This window comes from Crocuta crocuta, unplaced genomic scaffold (genome assembly GCF_008692635.1).
Source record: "Crocuta crocuta isolate KB4526 unplaced genomic scaffold, BGI_CrCroc_1.0 scaffold290, whole genome shotgun sequence".
In the NCBI taxonomy this organism is placed as follows: Eukaryota; Metazoa; Chordata; class Mammalia; order Carnivora; family Hyaenidae; genus Crocuta; species Crocuta crocuta.
This window is the reverse complement of record NW_027527429.1, coordinates 4,394,447-4,411,589: the sequence shown is the minus strand read 5'-3', so window position 1 is coordinate 4,411,589 and position 17,143 is coordinate 4,394,447. Positions and strand designations below refer to the sequence as shown.

Genomic DNA, 17,143 nt, shown 5'->3' with positions numbered 1-17,143 from the left:
GGGGGGGGTGGGGAAGGGGAGACGCAGAGCAGGTGGGGAAGGGAGGCTGATGCCAGGGCGCGTGGGGAGGGCACCTGAGCAGATATGCAGGGACAGAGGGAACGAGGAGAGGCCGAGTGTGACAATCCAGAGGAAAAAGACCACAAGCTCCCATTCCATAACCGCTTCATCTCCGCCAGGCCTGCCCCAGACGCGCTCACGCCCAGGCTTCTGTAATTCTCATGACTGTAAACGCTGGTGTTGTGGGGGGCTCCATGTACAGGGGAGGAAACGGGGCGTCCAAAGGGCCAAGTCGTCTATCCAGTGACGTATCCAGGGTCGCAGAAATGGCAGATGCGGCTCCCTCCCTCCCTGCTGTATTTTCTCAAAGAACAAAGAAGAGGAAGACCGGGACACAGAGATCAAGGTCGCCCAGAGATGACACATTGGCAAAGGCCTTTTTTTCCCTTTTTTTTTTTTTAAATTAAAATATCCAGTTTTGGTGAGAGTTCTGGGAAGCGCCCCAGCCACACACTCATGATGAACCGTGAAACCTCCACAGGGCACTTTGGCAACGTACCTAAAAGCCTTAAGCCAGCGGCCGCCCCGCACCCCAGCCGTGCCCTCCAGGAGCCAAGCCCATGCGAATGAGCAAAGGGCCGCAAAGACCTAGCTCCAAAGGCATTGATCACGGCGCTCCTTATAGACCCAAAGATCAGAACATCCCAAATGTGCAAAAGCAGAAGAACCATTCGTGGTGATGTCTTCTCGGTGAAATAACATGCAACCTGAAGAAGTTCCGTACAAAATACATGAATCGAGATGAAGAAACTTGGCAACGCGTTGGAAATGAAAAAGTATGTAGGCGGTGAGTCCAGCAGAGCCCAATGAATCTTCTTCGGTTTTTAGGCAGAAAAGGTCTGTAAGGATGCACTCCAGAACATTGACCCCACGTGCCTCTGAGCAGTAGGGTCCTCGGTGTTTGGGGTTGTCTGATTGTTTCATAAGTGAGCATGAATGTCTGAGGAAATTGCGTATTGGGTGGTCTGTGTGTTGGTGTGCGCAAGCACACGTAAGGGTCAAACACACGTAAGAAAAGGCTCTTGTTTCTGGGTGTTGAAGAAGAAAAGTTGTCAAGAAGAGGTGGAGCCTTCTGGTTGGCCCAGGAGAGCCCGCCTTCTCCTCACGGGCTCCATGCAGGGACCTGGGCCTGCCTGCGTCTTCCTGGGGAGCACACAGGACCCCCCCCTCATGCCTCTGGGAGNAAGCCATGACTGAGGAAAGGGCACCCCATCCACTGCAAGGGGGACCTGGGAACCGGGCCCAGGGGCCTCCTCCTGGCATGTGGCCAAGGCAGGTTTTTATTGTTCTTACCGACTAAAGGGCTTTCTGTTTCTTTTTTTTTTTTCTTTTTTCTTATTCTTTTTCTTTTTCTTTTTTTTTTTTGAGAAAAGAGAAATTGAGAAGAAGACAGTAACCATTTTCAGTCCCAGGTAGCTTTGGGTGTTCTCTGTTGTACTCCCGCCATGCATGCTGTGTCTCAGCTCCTTTGACTTCCAGAAGTTCTTACCAAACCACAACGCGGAGGAGAAGGTCCGCGCCCGCCCCGGCGAGGCGCCCGCGGGACAGTGTGCCGTCAGGGACCGTGTGGCTGCGCCTCTCTGGGAGCGCTGGAGGTGGCCGAGCCCCTCGGCACAGCCCAGCCTGCGGGACCCCAGCGGCACGGAGCTGCGCTGGGAGGTGGCTGGTCGCAGAGGGGTGACATGGGGCTTGGAGCCCGCTCGCAGGAACAGAGCAGGCCCCGCCTGGCACGCCGTGCCCATCAGCTGGCCGTGCTCTGAGGGTTGCCTCCTAGTTTCCTCCATTGTCCGGAGGCAGAGACGCCTGGAGGGGCCCATCCCCCTGGGGTCCCTTCTCTTCGCACAGGGCTTTGGCAAAGGGCCTGGCTCTCAAGATAAGGATGGGTCAGTGCTGATGGCCACGGGAGACACGGGCCACCCGGACGGGAGACTGTAGCGCCAGTGGCCGGAGAGGGTGGCACTGGTGCAGATGTGATGCCAGCCTGGGAGAGGGACGGGATCAAATCCGGGGAAAGCGGCTGCACGCTCACCTACAGTGGTGCAGCACAGAGATGAGAAGAGGGCCCGCGCTCCAGTGCTCCACCGCGTGGTCAGGGACAGAGGTGGCCGCAGCCTCCATCACCAACAATGATAGAGATGGCTACAAAATGAACTGTTACAACATGAAGAATTTTAATTTTTTAATTTTTTCCCTTTACTTACTTTGAGAGAGCACATATGCGTGGGGGAGGGGCAGGGAGACGGAAGTGGGGGAGAGAATCGCAAGCAGACTCCACACTGTCAGTGCAGAGCCCAGCTCAAGGCTCGATGTCACAGATTGTGATCTCATGACCTGAGTCAAGATGGAGAGCCCGATGTTTGACCGACTGAGCCACCCAGGCGCCCCAAGAATTATTTTTAATTCAAAGTACTTACGTGTATTGTTAAGTGAACAAAAGCAAGAGAAAGCTTTGTTTGCCCTGCATTTCTTCCACATGAATACGCACAGGTGAAAAAATGAGTTGGCTGTCATAGAAGTGGGTGGGGTGGTTCCATAGTTTTCTTTCTTTGTTCTTTATACATTTCTTTAAATGAGACTATTATTTTCATAATTACAAAGGGGTCTTAAGAGAAGATTGAGGGGGACTTGAGCATATGGGTCCCTCCATTGGCAATTTATTGTTCCCCTGAGGGTGGAGCACTTTGCTTTGCGCTCCTGTGTCCTGCGGTCACGTGGGAGGAATGTTGGGCTCCAGATGCCACATCCCCTTCTCTGGGTGATCCCCACTGGCTTGTGAATACCATCCACCCTGAGTTCATGTGTGTCCCCGTGGGGCTTGGGGATTTGGGGCTGTGGAGACCCCCCACCCACCCGTTCTTCCTGAGAATGTGCCTGCAGGCACCTGTCCGCCCAGCTGGTAGACCCCAGAGCCCTGCTTCCCAGAGTGGGTGCTCGTCTGTGGAGGGAGTGTGTGGTCGGGGATTTTGGAAACCCCAGCATCCACCTCTGGAGAAGCTGCGGCCTTAGGACACCCACGCGGCTGGGAGATCCCACGGCGAAGCTACCTGTCGAACAGGGCCCGGACCCATCAGACGGTGGAAGACTGTTCACCACACCTGCCGCCAACCCTCCACCAGGAACATGTCAAGGAAACTCTCACCCCCAAGAGCCCTGGAGAACCCGAGAGCTTGGAGCCCGGCATGGATCTCACCGGCATGCCTGACCTTCATGGACGTAGAGGCAGCTCAGCCTCTCCACTGCCCCCAGGTCCCCTCATCCATGGTGCCCCCCTGCCCGCCCGGGCAGAGCTGATCCCTCCCTCCTGGCTGGTCTGCGACGCCCTGGATCGAAGTCACTGGCGTGAACTTCTCCTGCCATGTTGTATTCATGTTGTCAGTGCCTTTCTCTCTCGTGTCCCCCTGGATGTTACGGGCCCCATCATTTATCTCTGTGGACCCCAGGCTTGCACACAGGAGGGGACCCCAGCCCCCAGCCCATCTCTAGACGTCCCAGAAAAACGTCTAACAGGAGCGTATTCAGCCTCTCGCTTCTGTCCCTTGTTCTTTCCTGCGGGGATAAACGGAAACTGCAGACACCATAACCGTCAGCCTGACATCCTTGGGTCTTTGTCGCCTCAAAGAAGCCTTCCCTGACCACCCTGGGCTCAAGCTACATGCGAATCCGTCTCCCTCCTCCCCAGCGGGGTTTTCTCAGGGCGCATGCTCACCCAGCACGTTGTGTCTTTACAGGTTTTTCTTGCCTCTTCACTGTTGGTCTGCCCCGGGGAATCCAAGCCCTACATTCCTGTTCACAGAGGTTTTTATACTCCGTTCGCTGCTCTGTGCCCAGAACGTGGCACGTAAACAGTGGTCGATTTGTGAAGGAATGCACCTAATTATAGCCAGCATGTAACATCGCGTCTCCCCGTGTGGTCCCCTCACAGCATTTAACCCTCGGGACAGCTCCACGGGGACGGGCCTCGTTAGCCTCATTTCCGTGCGCGGCCTGGACAGCAGGAGACCCCTGCAAGGGACAGACAGGGGTAGGAGGGTGCGTGCTGACAGCCCTGTGGGGGTCCCTGCGCCGGGAGGGGCGGGCCCTGAAGCCGGAATGGGAGACAGGAGGTGACTCAGAGCTTTCAGGCCGTGCTGGACTCCCCCAGAGGTGACACCCCAACACGTCCTGGGAGGTACAGGGGGTGTGACTCGGCACTTCCGCGGGCGACTCTCAGATGCTGATGCCTGCTAAGAAGTTGTTCCCGTTTGTTGGGGTAGAGGCAGGGTCATCCCTCCTGAGGCCCCAGCGGCAGAGCGCTGAGACAAGGCCACGTCGCTGCCGCCCGTGGACTTGCTGAGGTGACGGAAGGTCACAGCAATGCTTCACTCCCCTCCCACCCTCAGTATTTCTGAGTCTCTCATTTTCACGGAGATGCACGTGCAGCCGTTGAAATGTGTCCTGTGCGTGCTGTCCTCCTTCCGGGAACACCACAGCAGGGCCGACTCTGAACCTCGTAGGGGAGAGCGAGGCGACAGTGTGTTGAGCTCTAAACCAGGGGGCGTGGACGGTGGGTCCTGTGTCCATGGGAGCCCTCGGAGAATGGTTGGCGGTGGTGAGACGGTCAGTGGCGCCTGGTGACAGACTCTTCCCACGGCTCAGGTGACTGTGGGGACAGTGTGTGGACGTACTGACCAACGGTGCCCCGTAATGGGTAGAGGTGGGCACGGGAACCTCATGGCTTTCTAGAACGTGCGCCCCAGCTGTGCCGGCCCTGAGGACGGGTCCTCTGCCGTAGTCGGGCCGTTCTTTCCCTCACCTGAAACTACATAGTGGGGCAGGCTCTGAGGAGAGGTCACGAACGGGAAGAGGTTGGTGCCCCTGACCCTACCCCTTCCGCCGCAGGGAAGGTGCCGGGAAACGGGGCACGTGTGGGGAGCACTGGGGACAGGAAGAAGGGGACAGACATTGAGAGACTGAAGTACTTAGTGATTGGCTGGCTGTGGGAGTGACGGAGAATCAGGGTTGAGTCCCATGATGCCAGCTCGAATAACTGGGTGAATCGGTGCCATTTGCTGGGATGGAGTTGTCCCTGGCAGGAGACCACGTTCATAGAGCGAACCATCGACAGGGAGGTCCCTGCAGAATTTCCAAGTGGAAACATACATGGTAATCACACGTGTAGCGCAGTTAAGAGCGTATCTGCGTTGGCTGAGGTGGACGGTATCTGTGGATAGTTGTTAGCCCTTGGGTAGTAAGGGGATCTGTGGGTTGTGCTGAGTTTGCTTAGAAGGGAGTATAGAATCAAGAGACGAGCCTACAGGACCCCCCGAGGTAAGGGGCGGGTTCAGGAGGAAAAGTAGGGATGGAAATCAAGATGGGGAGCCAGACAAGTGCTAGAAAGATCCAGGGAGGGTATTGACCAAAAAGGCATCTGAAGGCAGCGATGTAGGAGGGCTAGCCAGAGACCAAGTATAACGATGGCCAAATACAGTCTTTCCGATTTTGCCCGACCCGGTGACTTTGGCTGCCCTGCCCCAGTGGAAAGGTTGGGGTAGAGGCCAGGCTGGGATTGAGAGGTGCAGACTCAGAGGTGGCGTGTGTAGAAGTTGGGCCATGAAGAGGTGCAGCAGGGGTGTTCACAACCCGTTCAACACCCCACCCTCCTTTCTGATCACCCCACAAGGCCCAGGCCAGGCCTCCTCCATGCAACCCTCTCCCCTTCACCCGTTATGGCTGACCTCTTCCTCCCCACACTGCCTGTACATCCATTCTTTATTGGACCCTTCAGTGTTTAGTCTGCATTTCCTTGTTCTATTTATTTTTATTGTTACTATGGTTGTTGTTATTTGGGATGTATGTTTCCTCTTCCCAACCACAATGTCTCTGAATCACAGACCTCTCTTCTCTTCTGTCTCCCCCATGGTACCCATCGCCACCTTCCAGGGTGTGTATGAGCAATGAAATAAATGGCTGGCTGATTTCTGATGAGTTAGGACAAGGCCATTCCTGGGTTTTTTGTTGACTCTTCAAGTGTACCTGGAGCAAATGTTGATTATTCCTGGATGATTTAAGCCTTACTTGATGCGCCGTCGGTGGTGAAAGCCATTGGCTGTCAAAGTGAGCTCCATCTTTGCAGATCAGCATCAGCTGTGGACTCTGGCATGAAGCCAGCCTTGGGCCTGAGTCTTCCAGTGCCGCCAGCCAGCTTCACACAGAGTGACCCAGCTCAAGGGCCCCCATTGCATTCTCTAAACTCATTTGTTGTGGTTGGTGCATTATCACAGCCTAAAGCACTGCCATTCATTCTGCCGGTCAGTGTTGATCCAGCTAGGTCATAACCTACCCAGTGGACCTTGCCCCCCTCTTGCCGACAGTGGTGGATAACGTGGAGCTACTCCAGCGGGAACCCTAATGTAAGATCACTGAAAACCATGTCTTCATTGTAACGTGCCTGCCTTTTGTCTTTGAAATTTGCAAACATGTCCATCTCATGGCTAATGAAAACTCGGCTATGCCTGTGGTTGCTGAGGTAGTTGTTTACAAGGGACGTTGTAGCTTTGGAAATATTCTCGAGCGCCGTCTCTCTTTCCTCCCATCTGCAGCCACCCACAGTGGACACCAAGTCATCAATGGTTCTTTTCCACGTGCATCTGCGCTCTCGAGAACGCTGCTGTTGGGGTACTGGAAAGTGCGTTTCTCTGTCCGAACCAGTGCGGGCAGCTGTTTTTATCATGTGGGGTGTTCCCAGGCTTTGGCTAAAGCCAGATTGTTGAAAAGCGCCCCCAACATATCAAACCTTCCAAGATGCCTAAAACCAGTACGGAGTCCTGGCCAGGGAGCATTTTCAGGCCACGTGAAAATGCTGGATGTGAGGTCGAGTAACTGGCCTCTTTGTTCCTGAGATCCTAAGGGCAGTTGGAATGAGTGGTGGTGGTCTGACCCCATGTGGCACCCTGTTCTCTTCCCCACAGATCCTAACTGGGCCAGTTTGAACCTGGGAGCCCTCATGTGCATCGAGTGCTCGGGGATCCACCGGAACCTTGGCACCCACCTTTCTCGAGTCCGATCTCTGGACCTCGATGACTGGCCCATCGAGCTCATCAAAGTGATGTCATCCATCGGGAATGAGCTGGCCAACAGCGTCTGGGAAGAGAGCAGCCAGGGGCGGACGAAGCCCTCGCTGGACTCCACAAGGTAGGGACGTGGGAAAGTGTGTGGCTCCGGGGCGTTCTGCCAACAGTTAAACAGTTGGAAATGACCTTACTGACAGTCTCAACTGGAATGGCCCCGGTGACCTATAGGAATACCGAGGAGCCCAGCGCGGAAATGTCTGTATTTAAAATTGGCTTTCAGCAGACGTGGATAATTCAGACTCCTTAATTTTTTATGTTTGTTTTTACACCTTGGGGATTCCTCTCTCCCTCTTAGAAATGTATGAAGCTTCCAACCTTATGAATATATCACTTTAATTAATACATTTCTAATAGGTGTAAGCTGTGCTGTTAACACTAATTATGAATTTTTGATTCTTTAATTTTGTTATTCTTATGTGTTTGATAAGCGTCTACTCAGTCGGTTTTCCTCTCCCCTCCCCCACACACCCACAATAAGTGAGTTTATAGTAACAAAATATATTTTATTTTTCTAAAATATGTTTCTAACACATTTAATCAGCCAAGTTCGGCATAACGTATGGTGAGTCCTCATTAATGTTAATTGTTATCCAGTGTAAAAAACGCATTTATTTTGAGCCCATTTATTTTCTCATTTTTCATTTACAGCTATTATAAACCGTTTTTGAGTACACATACATATTTAATGTACCTAAGAGGTGATAAAATGGCATGTCTTCCGAGCAAGCCCGCTTCACAGAGGAGCGTGGGCCATTCCATCTCGGCGGGCGGCTCCCCAAGGAGGGGGCATCTAGGGTCATGCCTCCACTTCTGACCAAGGGGCGAGGCTCTCACTTTCCGCTCTGGCCTCTTGGGTGTGTGAAAAGAGGAAAGGAGAAAAGGGGTCTCCCATCATTAGCACTTCTTAAAGCGCTGCGGCTTGTGGTGCTGGTGATGAGACAGTGTGCAAGTGCACATGGCGGCCTGCGGTTGTGCCCCAACACGAGGCGCGAGAAGACGGTTTCTGCCGCTGAGCAACGATAATGTGCGAAACGTCCGTGGACTTTGTTTCATTAACGCTGAAAAATGAATTTGTGGTGCCACCTTCGGTTCACTTTAGAGAATGAAGCTGGTGTGTTATTCACCTGCTCTTCACATCACGCGCCCCTGTGGGGAGGGGGCGAGGCGAGCAAGAGGCGCCCAAAGCGTGTTCAGCTGGCCTTGCCTCAGTTTGCCGGGTGAGCTCCTCATGGGTGAGCTCTACTGCGCAGTGCAGTGGACACTTTCCTACGAGCTGGAGAAATGCTACACTTCTTCGAATTTTTTATCTTGATCCATTTAACACTAACATAGAAATTAGCAGGCCATCAAGTAGCAGCATTCTTAAAAGACGAATTCGTGTATTATTAATACCCGTTTTTTCACAGATACAGTTTCCTTAGAGGGTATTTAGGCCTAAAGGCGAAATATGATCGGAAATCAGATTGAGCTTAATGTATGAGTGCAGAGAACGTTGAAATCAGTTGGAAAAATATTAATCATGCATTTTATTGTTTGTGTGCTTATGTGTAAAAGGAGCAGATATGTTATTTTCAATATCCTGCATTGGAAAAGTTTGTTTTTCCAAAATCTGTCATAATTAGCCACCGTTTGGAGTGTTCAGAAACAAAGATATGGGTTGATACTTTTAACTGATAAATGTTTTATATCAATTTCATCTTCGTTCATTACGTGAAGGTTATGTATGTACAGGGACTTGATCGTTCTAATTTGTGTATTTGATTTACGCTCTTGAGTGCGTAACTTTCTCCTCTCTCCAGCATTATACATGTCACATCTTTATATTTTGGAGACATTTCAAAGTCTTCCTTTCTCCCAACCAGAGTGACCACAGCAAAACACCAGCTTTTCTTGGGTCCCCTTCACTGTTCCCTAAGAGCCGCTCTCAATTTCAGCCCCCTCTCTGAGGCTGTGGCGACGGTGATGTTGCGATGTGGTGTTTCCAAAGGTAGCTTTGCGATTTCTAAGAGGTTGACCCGCTTTGAGAATTGAACGTCTCGTTGTGCCTTTAGTAATTTTCCCAGGGAGTTTTGTTTTTAATTCATATTCAGCTGTTATTCACTGAGCGCTTTCTCGTAGAAAAGAACCGATAGATGGTGATTCACACCCTGCAGTGATTTGTGAATGTTCACAGGGTCGGCTGAGGGTGCCAGGCCTCAGGAGAATTCACAGAAAGGAGGGATTCCTACAGCCGGTGTACCCCGGGGAAGTTTCACTGGAGAAATGGCATGTGAACTGGACTTTCAAGTGTGGGGTGATGTCCGGGCCTTGGGGGTGGGGCGTGCGGGGGAATGAACACGGCCGGGGCAAAGTCGGGGCCCGTGTGGAAGTATAGAAACTGGGTGGGCACCAACCGTGGAGCTGGACCTCCAGGTGAATGAGCAGGAGGGGGTGTTGAGTCCAGAGCGGAGCAAAGAGCGGGAGAACCTTTGAGCTGGGGTGTATTAGAAGAGCAGCTCCGGAGTGGCCAGAGGGTGAGGGTGATCTGCCTGTTCCAGGAGTGCTAACCGCAGCCAGCAGTGCTGTTGGGCAGGATGGAGGCGAGGCAGGGAGGCCCATTGGACGGCTGTGGTCCCGGTGGGTTGCACCTAGAAAGCCACAGATACATTGTCAAAAACAGTGCATCGGTTGTGCACCGATAATTCGAGGCTTCACCGTCTTCACTGCCTCGTGCAGTTTCCTCGCCTAGAAAGGAAAAACGCAAGGTTTGGGCTAGAATCTCCGCGCGGAATTCGGTCTGTGAAAGGAGACCGGATGTGGAACCTGGATCCCGCCTTCCCAGGCCGAGGAAGCGTGCTCCCTCCCCACCCACCGCCTGTGGTCTTTGCAGAGCCCATGACATNAACGTGGCCCTAAGGTAACACTAAAAAGAAATACTTTAATAAATTTGTATTCGTGCCCAAGGAAAGGCCAAGCGCAGTAGATCCAGCCTAGTTCTTTGGAAGAGGGCCCAGCTGCCTTTTCCAGGCAGCCCCGTCCATTCCGTCGTGTTCAGAAGATTCATTCTGACGTGGAGTATAATTAGAAATGTGCCGTTCCTCCCCCAAACACACATGGTGCACACACACACACACACACACACACACACACACGACCGTGGGGAAGTAGAATAGAGCCCATCTTTCTGCAAAGAAACAACTGGGTCCCCGAAACCACCTTGCCAGGTGTCACCCAGGCCTGCGGGTCAGTTAGGAAAACAGGCGCCTCTGACCAGCTGGCTGGCCTGCTGCTCGATGTCCCCGCACCCCTGATAAGGGCAGCTTCGGATGGCTCATAATTGGTTCCGGGGATTCTTGGCCGCCTTGAGAACTGCCGCTCAAGCCCAAGCAGCCTTGTGATCAATCGAAGCTGACGGCGCTGAAGCGGTATTGACTTCCCCTTCCTAAACCGGGGAATCATTAGTCAAGAAAAGCATCTTTTAATTACTCCCAGGAAGAAAAAAAAAATCTTTTTGGATGGATTCTGCAACAACTGCCATTTTTTTCCAGTGCATTCGATATTAAATTTATTGTCTCAGGAGGGGAGAGGATGCCCTTCAGCCCCCCTCAGTAATGGAGGTTTAATTCAGAGAAAGGAACACGGGAGAGGTTATCGATGCTGCGACAATTAACTACATCTGGGCTGGAATCAGAATTCCCCCTCTCTAATTGCTATTGATACCATTTAAGCACACACTTAAAATATTGATTTTAAGTGCGGATGCTGATGTAGGAGAGTGGTGGTGACAATGGATGGAATTTACTAGATTTTAGGGGCATAAGGAGGGGGAGTAGTAGGCTGTGTGTGGGGCCAGGACTGCAGGACACTGAGCACGTGAATTTGCGTATCGCACCACAGGCTGTGCTGCTGTGTGCAGTTGGACGTGGGGTCCGGAGCAGCCGGGCAGGGCTCTGGTCCCAGTGTTAGGACGCACGTTGTAACCGTGACCCCAGCGTCTTTGGTGACCCCCTCCCCAAATCAAGGAATCCTAGGCTCAGAGGCAGAGATACTAAAACCATCAAGTGCGTGTTTCTCGAGTGAATGAATGAACAGACGAGCCAATGGGGCAAAGCAGGAACAGGTCCGCTTGGAACCCACGTGTCCGGTGCACTTGCTGCTCAGAGCATCGAATTCCTCGTGCACTCGTGGAGGAAATCGGGGCCCCGTGTTTGCCGGCACACAGCAAAGCCGTCTCTGCAGACCTCTGACATCTTCTCTGCTCCTCTTCCACGTTCCACTTTGGAAGTTCTTCAGATTGACTACGGGGACGCCAGTTTCCTAGCAGGGCCGGGCGGAGCCCCCCGATGCGTGTTCCTCGTGGCCGAAGCAGGACTCTACTCGGCTGCCTGGTTTGTCTCCCCGTCTCCCGCCTTTGGGTCTCAGCGTCGAGGCATCTGTCCCGTGACGGTGTGCAGGGACCAGCGGCCGCTTGCGTTTCAAGGCAGGTAGCCTGTTTACACGGGGGTCTGAGAGCCAGCCGATTCGGTCTCGGAAATCAAAGGAGCCTGGACGTGTGTTTTCAGTGCTGTAAAGAGCCCTTGGGAGCAGCTCGAAGCCCAGCTGAAACCCCCCTTCCTTCTGATCCCACTTGGAAGGGAGCCGAGTCGCTGATTTAGTATACACTCTCCTGCCTCTCTGAACGTTCTTTTTCTTTCTGTCATTGTCACCTGCACGCCTCAACTCCCCTCTTGTCTTTAACCTATAAAAAGATGCCACCTTCGGGAGGAAGATTTGGGGCCGGACGTCAGAAATCTGCGTGGGAGAGACTGGCCGCACACTTCCAGATGGAACAAGTCTGCCCAGTATCACAAGTTCCGGTCCTTTTTGATTTGGGAACGCCACTTTCATCTTATTTATGCACACGGAGATATTGATAAAGGGGAAATGTATCCAAACTGAAAATAATTGGATCCCTACCGTTAACTCTGAGATATTAAAAGCAGTACCACTTGGCCACGTCTTTGTCTCGTTAGGTTTGATCGTAAGATCACAATATAGTAATCTCGAGCTCAAATTTCTGGCATAAAGATGCACTGTTCCAAATGTGGCCTCAGGGAACACAAGGACCCGCGCAGCCCCAGGATTATCTCATCTTATTATTTTTCAACAGTTCTTGGCCCGCTGAGGTCAGTGTTTTGTCTCTTTTGAGTGTTCCTCTATGCTTGACACCTTTTCCTATTTTCTTTCTTTAAAAAAAAAAAAAAAAACGGGCAGGGGGAGGGATGGGGGGGGGAAGGACTCTGCCATGATGACCAGAACCCATCTGTAGTTGGGTGGCATCTGCTCCCCACATGTCACTTCCCTCATTAACAAGCAATTGAATTAATTAAATGCTACTCAGAACACGCATAACAAGCTACCGGCAGTGTCCAAATTAGCGCTGATAATCAAGGATGATTTCCTTTATTATCCTGCTAAGTGGTGTGCAGACTCTGATCTCCCTGTCTGCCCTCATCTATTTACATACCCCCAGCTTCTGCCTTTGGAAGCGGAGGTTATCTTACCTAGTTAATTTGCCACGATCACCAAGCATGGCGGATTGANCGCCGCCCCCGCGCGGCCCCCTCCCCGCCTGCCCTCCCCCAACCCCAGCCTTTGTATCTCAAGCTCACTGATAAATTAAAGGCCACCCCTGTGGTCTCTCAAGTGAGTAATAGAGGCAGAAATTTCATTTTGCAACTGGCTGATTTAATGATCCAAAGGGTAATTAATGGCCTGATTATCTTAATGTTAAATATGTCCGGCAGCAATTACTGTGACCTCCCGCTTGTCAAGGTCCGGGCTGTGCTCTTCTTTCAATTAAGTTCTCTGGGGCTTAATGGTATGAATAAACTCCTCTGATTCTATCATCCCGGACGGACGCAGAGGGTTCAGGGAGCTGGGGGCTCGTTTGGAGTTTTAATCAGCCTGTCTCCTACTCCGGCGATCAGAGTTAACAATTAGAGCAAGGACAGCTTAACTTTCTTCTTCCCCGTGCCCAGCGCATCACACACACCCCCCAACAATGCACGCACCTTTTGGTTATTTTATTTTATTTATTTTCTCTTATTTATTTCAGTGCTCTGAGGGAGAATTCTGTTTGTAGAGGAAGATGTTGTGTTGCATGAGGCTCGTCTCTTCCAATATAAATTATCATGTGAGCACTGTGGTTTTTCTGTTTGACAGGCTTAATTAATTGGCAGGAGCCCCCGAAAATGACAGTGGCACTAATTGCAACTCAGAGTGAATTTCTGTCATCGTGGCGCGCCTGTCAGCGGGCATGCCCCGGCCCCAGCCGGCAGAGCGGCCAGCCCTCCCCGTCCAGGCAGGGACAGTATCCCCAGCAAGTGTGGACACAGGCACACCGTCTGCATGCAGCAGCGACACTTACTGCCAATAAAGTTTATATGGCCACGGCTCTGCAAAGCCAACAGCTGCTTGGGGACCTCGGATTTTACTTAAGATATTTTAGAGACTTCTCCTAGCTGGCCGGCTTGCATTCAGACTCCGAGAACCGTAATTCACTCCGCGCCCCTCCAACACTGGATGGCCCTCATTAGCACGTCGCTAAATAATGCTTGAGTTTACCCCAGATCAGAAATATTCCACCATAAATATTAAGCCAATTAGGAAAATGTACAAATGAGAAGTGCATTAACACTGCCTCAAACATAACACCTATAGATTACAGCTGACAACTTCACCCAGTACACCGCGGTCGGATCGGGGGCTTGGTGGGAATTTGCGCTTGGCCGTAGTGGTCTCCGATTAAGCTCTCGTTAGGGACTAGCTCCAATTGTAGGGAAGGGGGGTTGAAGAAGCGTCTCCTTACGGCTAAGTAAAATGGGATCTTCTGCCTTTTACAAGATAACTGTATGTTACATTTGCTTTTGAACTGGGTGGACAATATAGTGCCCTTGGTGTATTATGGCCGCCTGCCGCACATGAGCCCCGTTATTTATTTGATCCTGCAGGAAACCAGATGTGTCCTGGGAGCCAGTTTTGCTACCAGGGAGCTGTCTTGAGTTGAAAATCCCTATCGTTTACTCGCTGAAATGTAGCAGGGGAGACAATTAAGGAGTTTTTCATTTCTAAGAATTTTTATTACCACCGGCAGTTGAAAATGCAAGCCAGTGGCCGGCACCGACAGCCTCTAGGAATCTTGGGCACGCCTGAGCCTCTGTCGGTTTGTGGATGTGTATAAGGGAGTGGGATGTTAAGGTTAACCTTTTGGGGCCTGAATTATGTATCACGGAAGACATTCTAATCATGGGCCTGTAAGTACTTTCTGAAACGGCTGCCCCTACTTGGATCCCTGTAACAGGAGAGCCGTTTTCCAAAGGGTCTTTTCTTTCTGGTGCCATTTTGATTATTTTGCACCGGAAACTTTCTGTCTCCTGAGGACGCTTTCTGCTTCACGGCGCCGTATGCTTTTCCTTAGCACGGAGCCATCCTGTGATACAGGACGGTCCCCATTTTCCAAGTTGAGAAGAATGTGGAGTGAGTTACTGCCTTGAATCATTTGTGCAGGGTCGCACACAGGACTTCAGGAAAGATCTCTTGAATTCAGTCTGACCCCTGACACCTGCTCGCGGTCCCTTCTGCAGCTCCTGTCCTTGGGCTTCTCAGCCGCGTGTGGCCAGATCTGGTCACCAGTTGTGGCATCTAGTGACACCGGTGACCCCTTCCTCTCTTCCCCTGGGCCCCGCTCACACTCTTACTAGCGTGGTGTCTCTGTGTGTATATGTTCCTTGTGTAAAGGCACAACACGTGATAGTATAGCTGCCGTATCTCTCCACTCCCGAAGTCCAGTGGCCTCGCTTACATAACTCAGGTATAATAAAGCATCACCCACTTCAGTTTTTTGCATTCGTGTGGCAGATAAGATCTTTTAGGTCCTGCAGCCATGATTCTAAAGTCTCAATTCTCTGCAGTTGGTGCTAATCCCAAGAGCTTCCCAAGGAAACAGAGCTAAGAGCCCTGAATAACCTGGATCAGCCACCATAGATGTGTGGTTCGAACCCCGCCTTTTCACGTACCTACAGCCTCTTCCTGCCCGCACCTCCCTCTCTGCATGTCCCTGCCCCAGCGTTTCCTGTGGAAAACGTTCGGCATGTATTAAAAAACACACACACACACACACACACACACACACACACACAAAACCTCACAGTCCTATTTATTACCTGCATGATGAAATGCACAGGCAGGCCAGAAGATTTCTGGTTTGGGTCCCATGACCAGCATCTTCTGAGGTTTTTTATTTAAAACAAAAAAAGAGGGGCATGTTCTCGTTTCTAAGATGAAACTAGTCATTATTTCCACCCACTTGATCATGTACATTTAATGCTAAAAGAAAACAATATTTATGAAGTCTCCTGGGCTCCATTTTATCTGGAAGACAGAATCGGCTTTATACCTGGGTCCTATGGGCTGACGGAGACAAGTAGCCCATGCCTTCTCGGGTGCTGGCAAGGGTCTGCTGATGTAGAAGATATGGTTCATGTTTACTTTGCTTTATATCTGTAGGGTAGTTTATTGCAGCATCAATATCACCTAGAGGTACGTGTCTTTGGGCCCTACCCCATGCCTACCCAACCCATATCCCTGGCGTGGGGCCCAGTGATGTGCTTTAACTCTCTAGAATATTCTTATGCACATTAAAATTTGAGAGGCACTGGTCTATGCCTCCACCAAGCGGCCTAAGTAGATGTCCACAACCCTGCCTAGAGTCTGCTCCCTGTCGTAGCCCAAGGCCCTGGAATTCAATCAGATCTTGAGACCCAGCTGCCTATCCTTTTTCTTTACCAGATGCTCGTCTGCCCTAGCATACCCAGTATGCCAACCCAGCAGGTGCCACTGCCCACGGAGAATATCTCTGTGTCTTGTCCCAGTACAAGAGGATTATACGCTATGATCAAATGTCATTTTCCCCAGAAATGCAAGGTTGGTTCAATACATAGAGATCAATTGATGTAGGAGTGCCTGGGTGGCTAAGTCAGTTAAGCGTCTGACTCTTTATTTCAGCTTGGGTCATGATTGCATAGTTCATGAGACCGAGCCCCACAGCACAGAGCCTGCTTGGGATTCTCTCTCTCTCTCTCTCTGTCCCTTCCCCGCTTGCACTCTTTCCTCTCTCTCCTCTCAAAGTAAATAAATAAACTTTTAAAAAACTCAATCGATGTAAAACACTTGATTAATAGTGTATAGGACACAAAGTACATGATCATCTCAAGAAATTCAGAAAATAAATCTGAGAAAATCCCATACCCTTTCATGATATAAACACTCACCAAACTGGGAATAAAAGGAAAATTCCTCGGCCTGCATCCATGAGAAGCCCACACCTAACATCTTGTTTAATGATAGTATCCTGAAGGCTTTCCCCCCTAAGATCAGGAACAAGTCAAGATGTCTACTGTCTCCACTTCTGTTTAACATTGTACTGGAAGTTCAGCCCAGCGAATTGGGCCAGAAAAAGAAACCAGAGCCATCCAGATCATAAAGGAAGAGGTAAAACTACCTCTCTCTGCAGATGACATGATCTTATATATAGGAAATCTGAAGGAATCCACAATGAATTGTTAGAGACAGTAAATGAGTTCGGCAAGATTAAAGGGTACAGGATCAACATACAAAACTCAGTTGTAATTCTGTACACTCACAATGAAAATCCAAGATAAAATTAAGAACAAAATTTCACTTATTATAGCATCAAAAATAATCTTATACTTAAGAATAAATTAGCTGGTATACTGACAATTTAAAAAGATCATTCAAAAGGATTAAAGAAGATCTAAGTAATTGACAAGACATCCCATGTTCATGGACTAGAAGACTTAATATTTTTGAGATATCAATACTCCTCAAATTGATACATAGATTAAACACAAAATCTCTCTTTGAAAATCTCTGCTGCTTTTATTTTTTTTCAGAAATGGACAAGCTTCTTCTAGCATATATGGAAATACAAGAGA

The 17,143-nt window shown here is 50.6% G+C and overlaps 1 protein-coding gene across 1 annotated transcript in view; it reads left to right on the top strand.

The window, feature by feature from the left end:
• The window catches only part of AGAP1 (ArfGAP with GTPase domain, ankyrin repeat and PH domain 1), a gene marked incomplete at its 5' end in the record, with an annotated part of 529,501 nt that overhangs the window by 467,279 nt on the left and 45,079 nt on the right, over positions 1–17,143 (top strand). Inside the window, 5 exons of the mRNA XM_077758421.1 lie at positions 610–736; positions 1,524–1,719; positions 3,177–3,273; positions 3,983–4,081; positions 7,008–7,230. Of these exons, the coding sequence (XP_077614547.1) occupies positions 610–736; positions 1,524–1,719; positions 3,177–3,273; positions 3,983–4,081; positions 7,008–7,230 (742 nt within the window). The remainder of the gene's footprint in view (positions 1–609; positions 737–1,523; positions 1,720–3,176; positions 3,274–3,982; positions 4,082–7,007; positions 7,231–17,143) is intronic.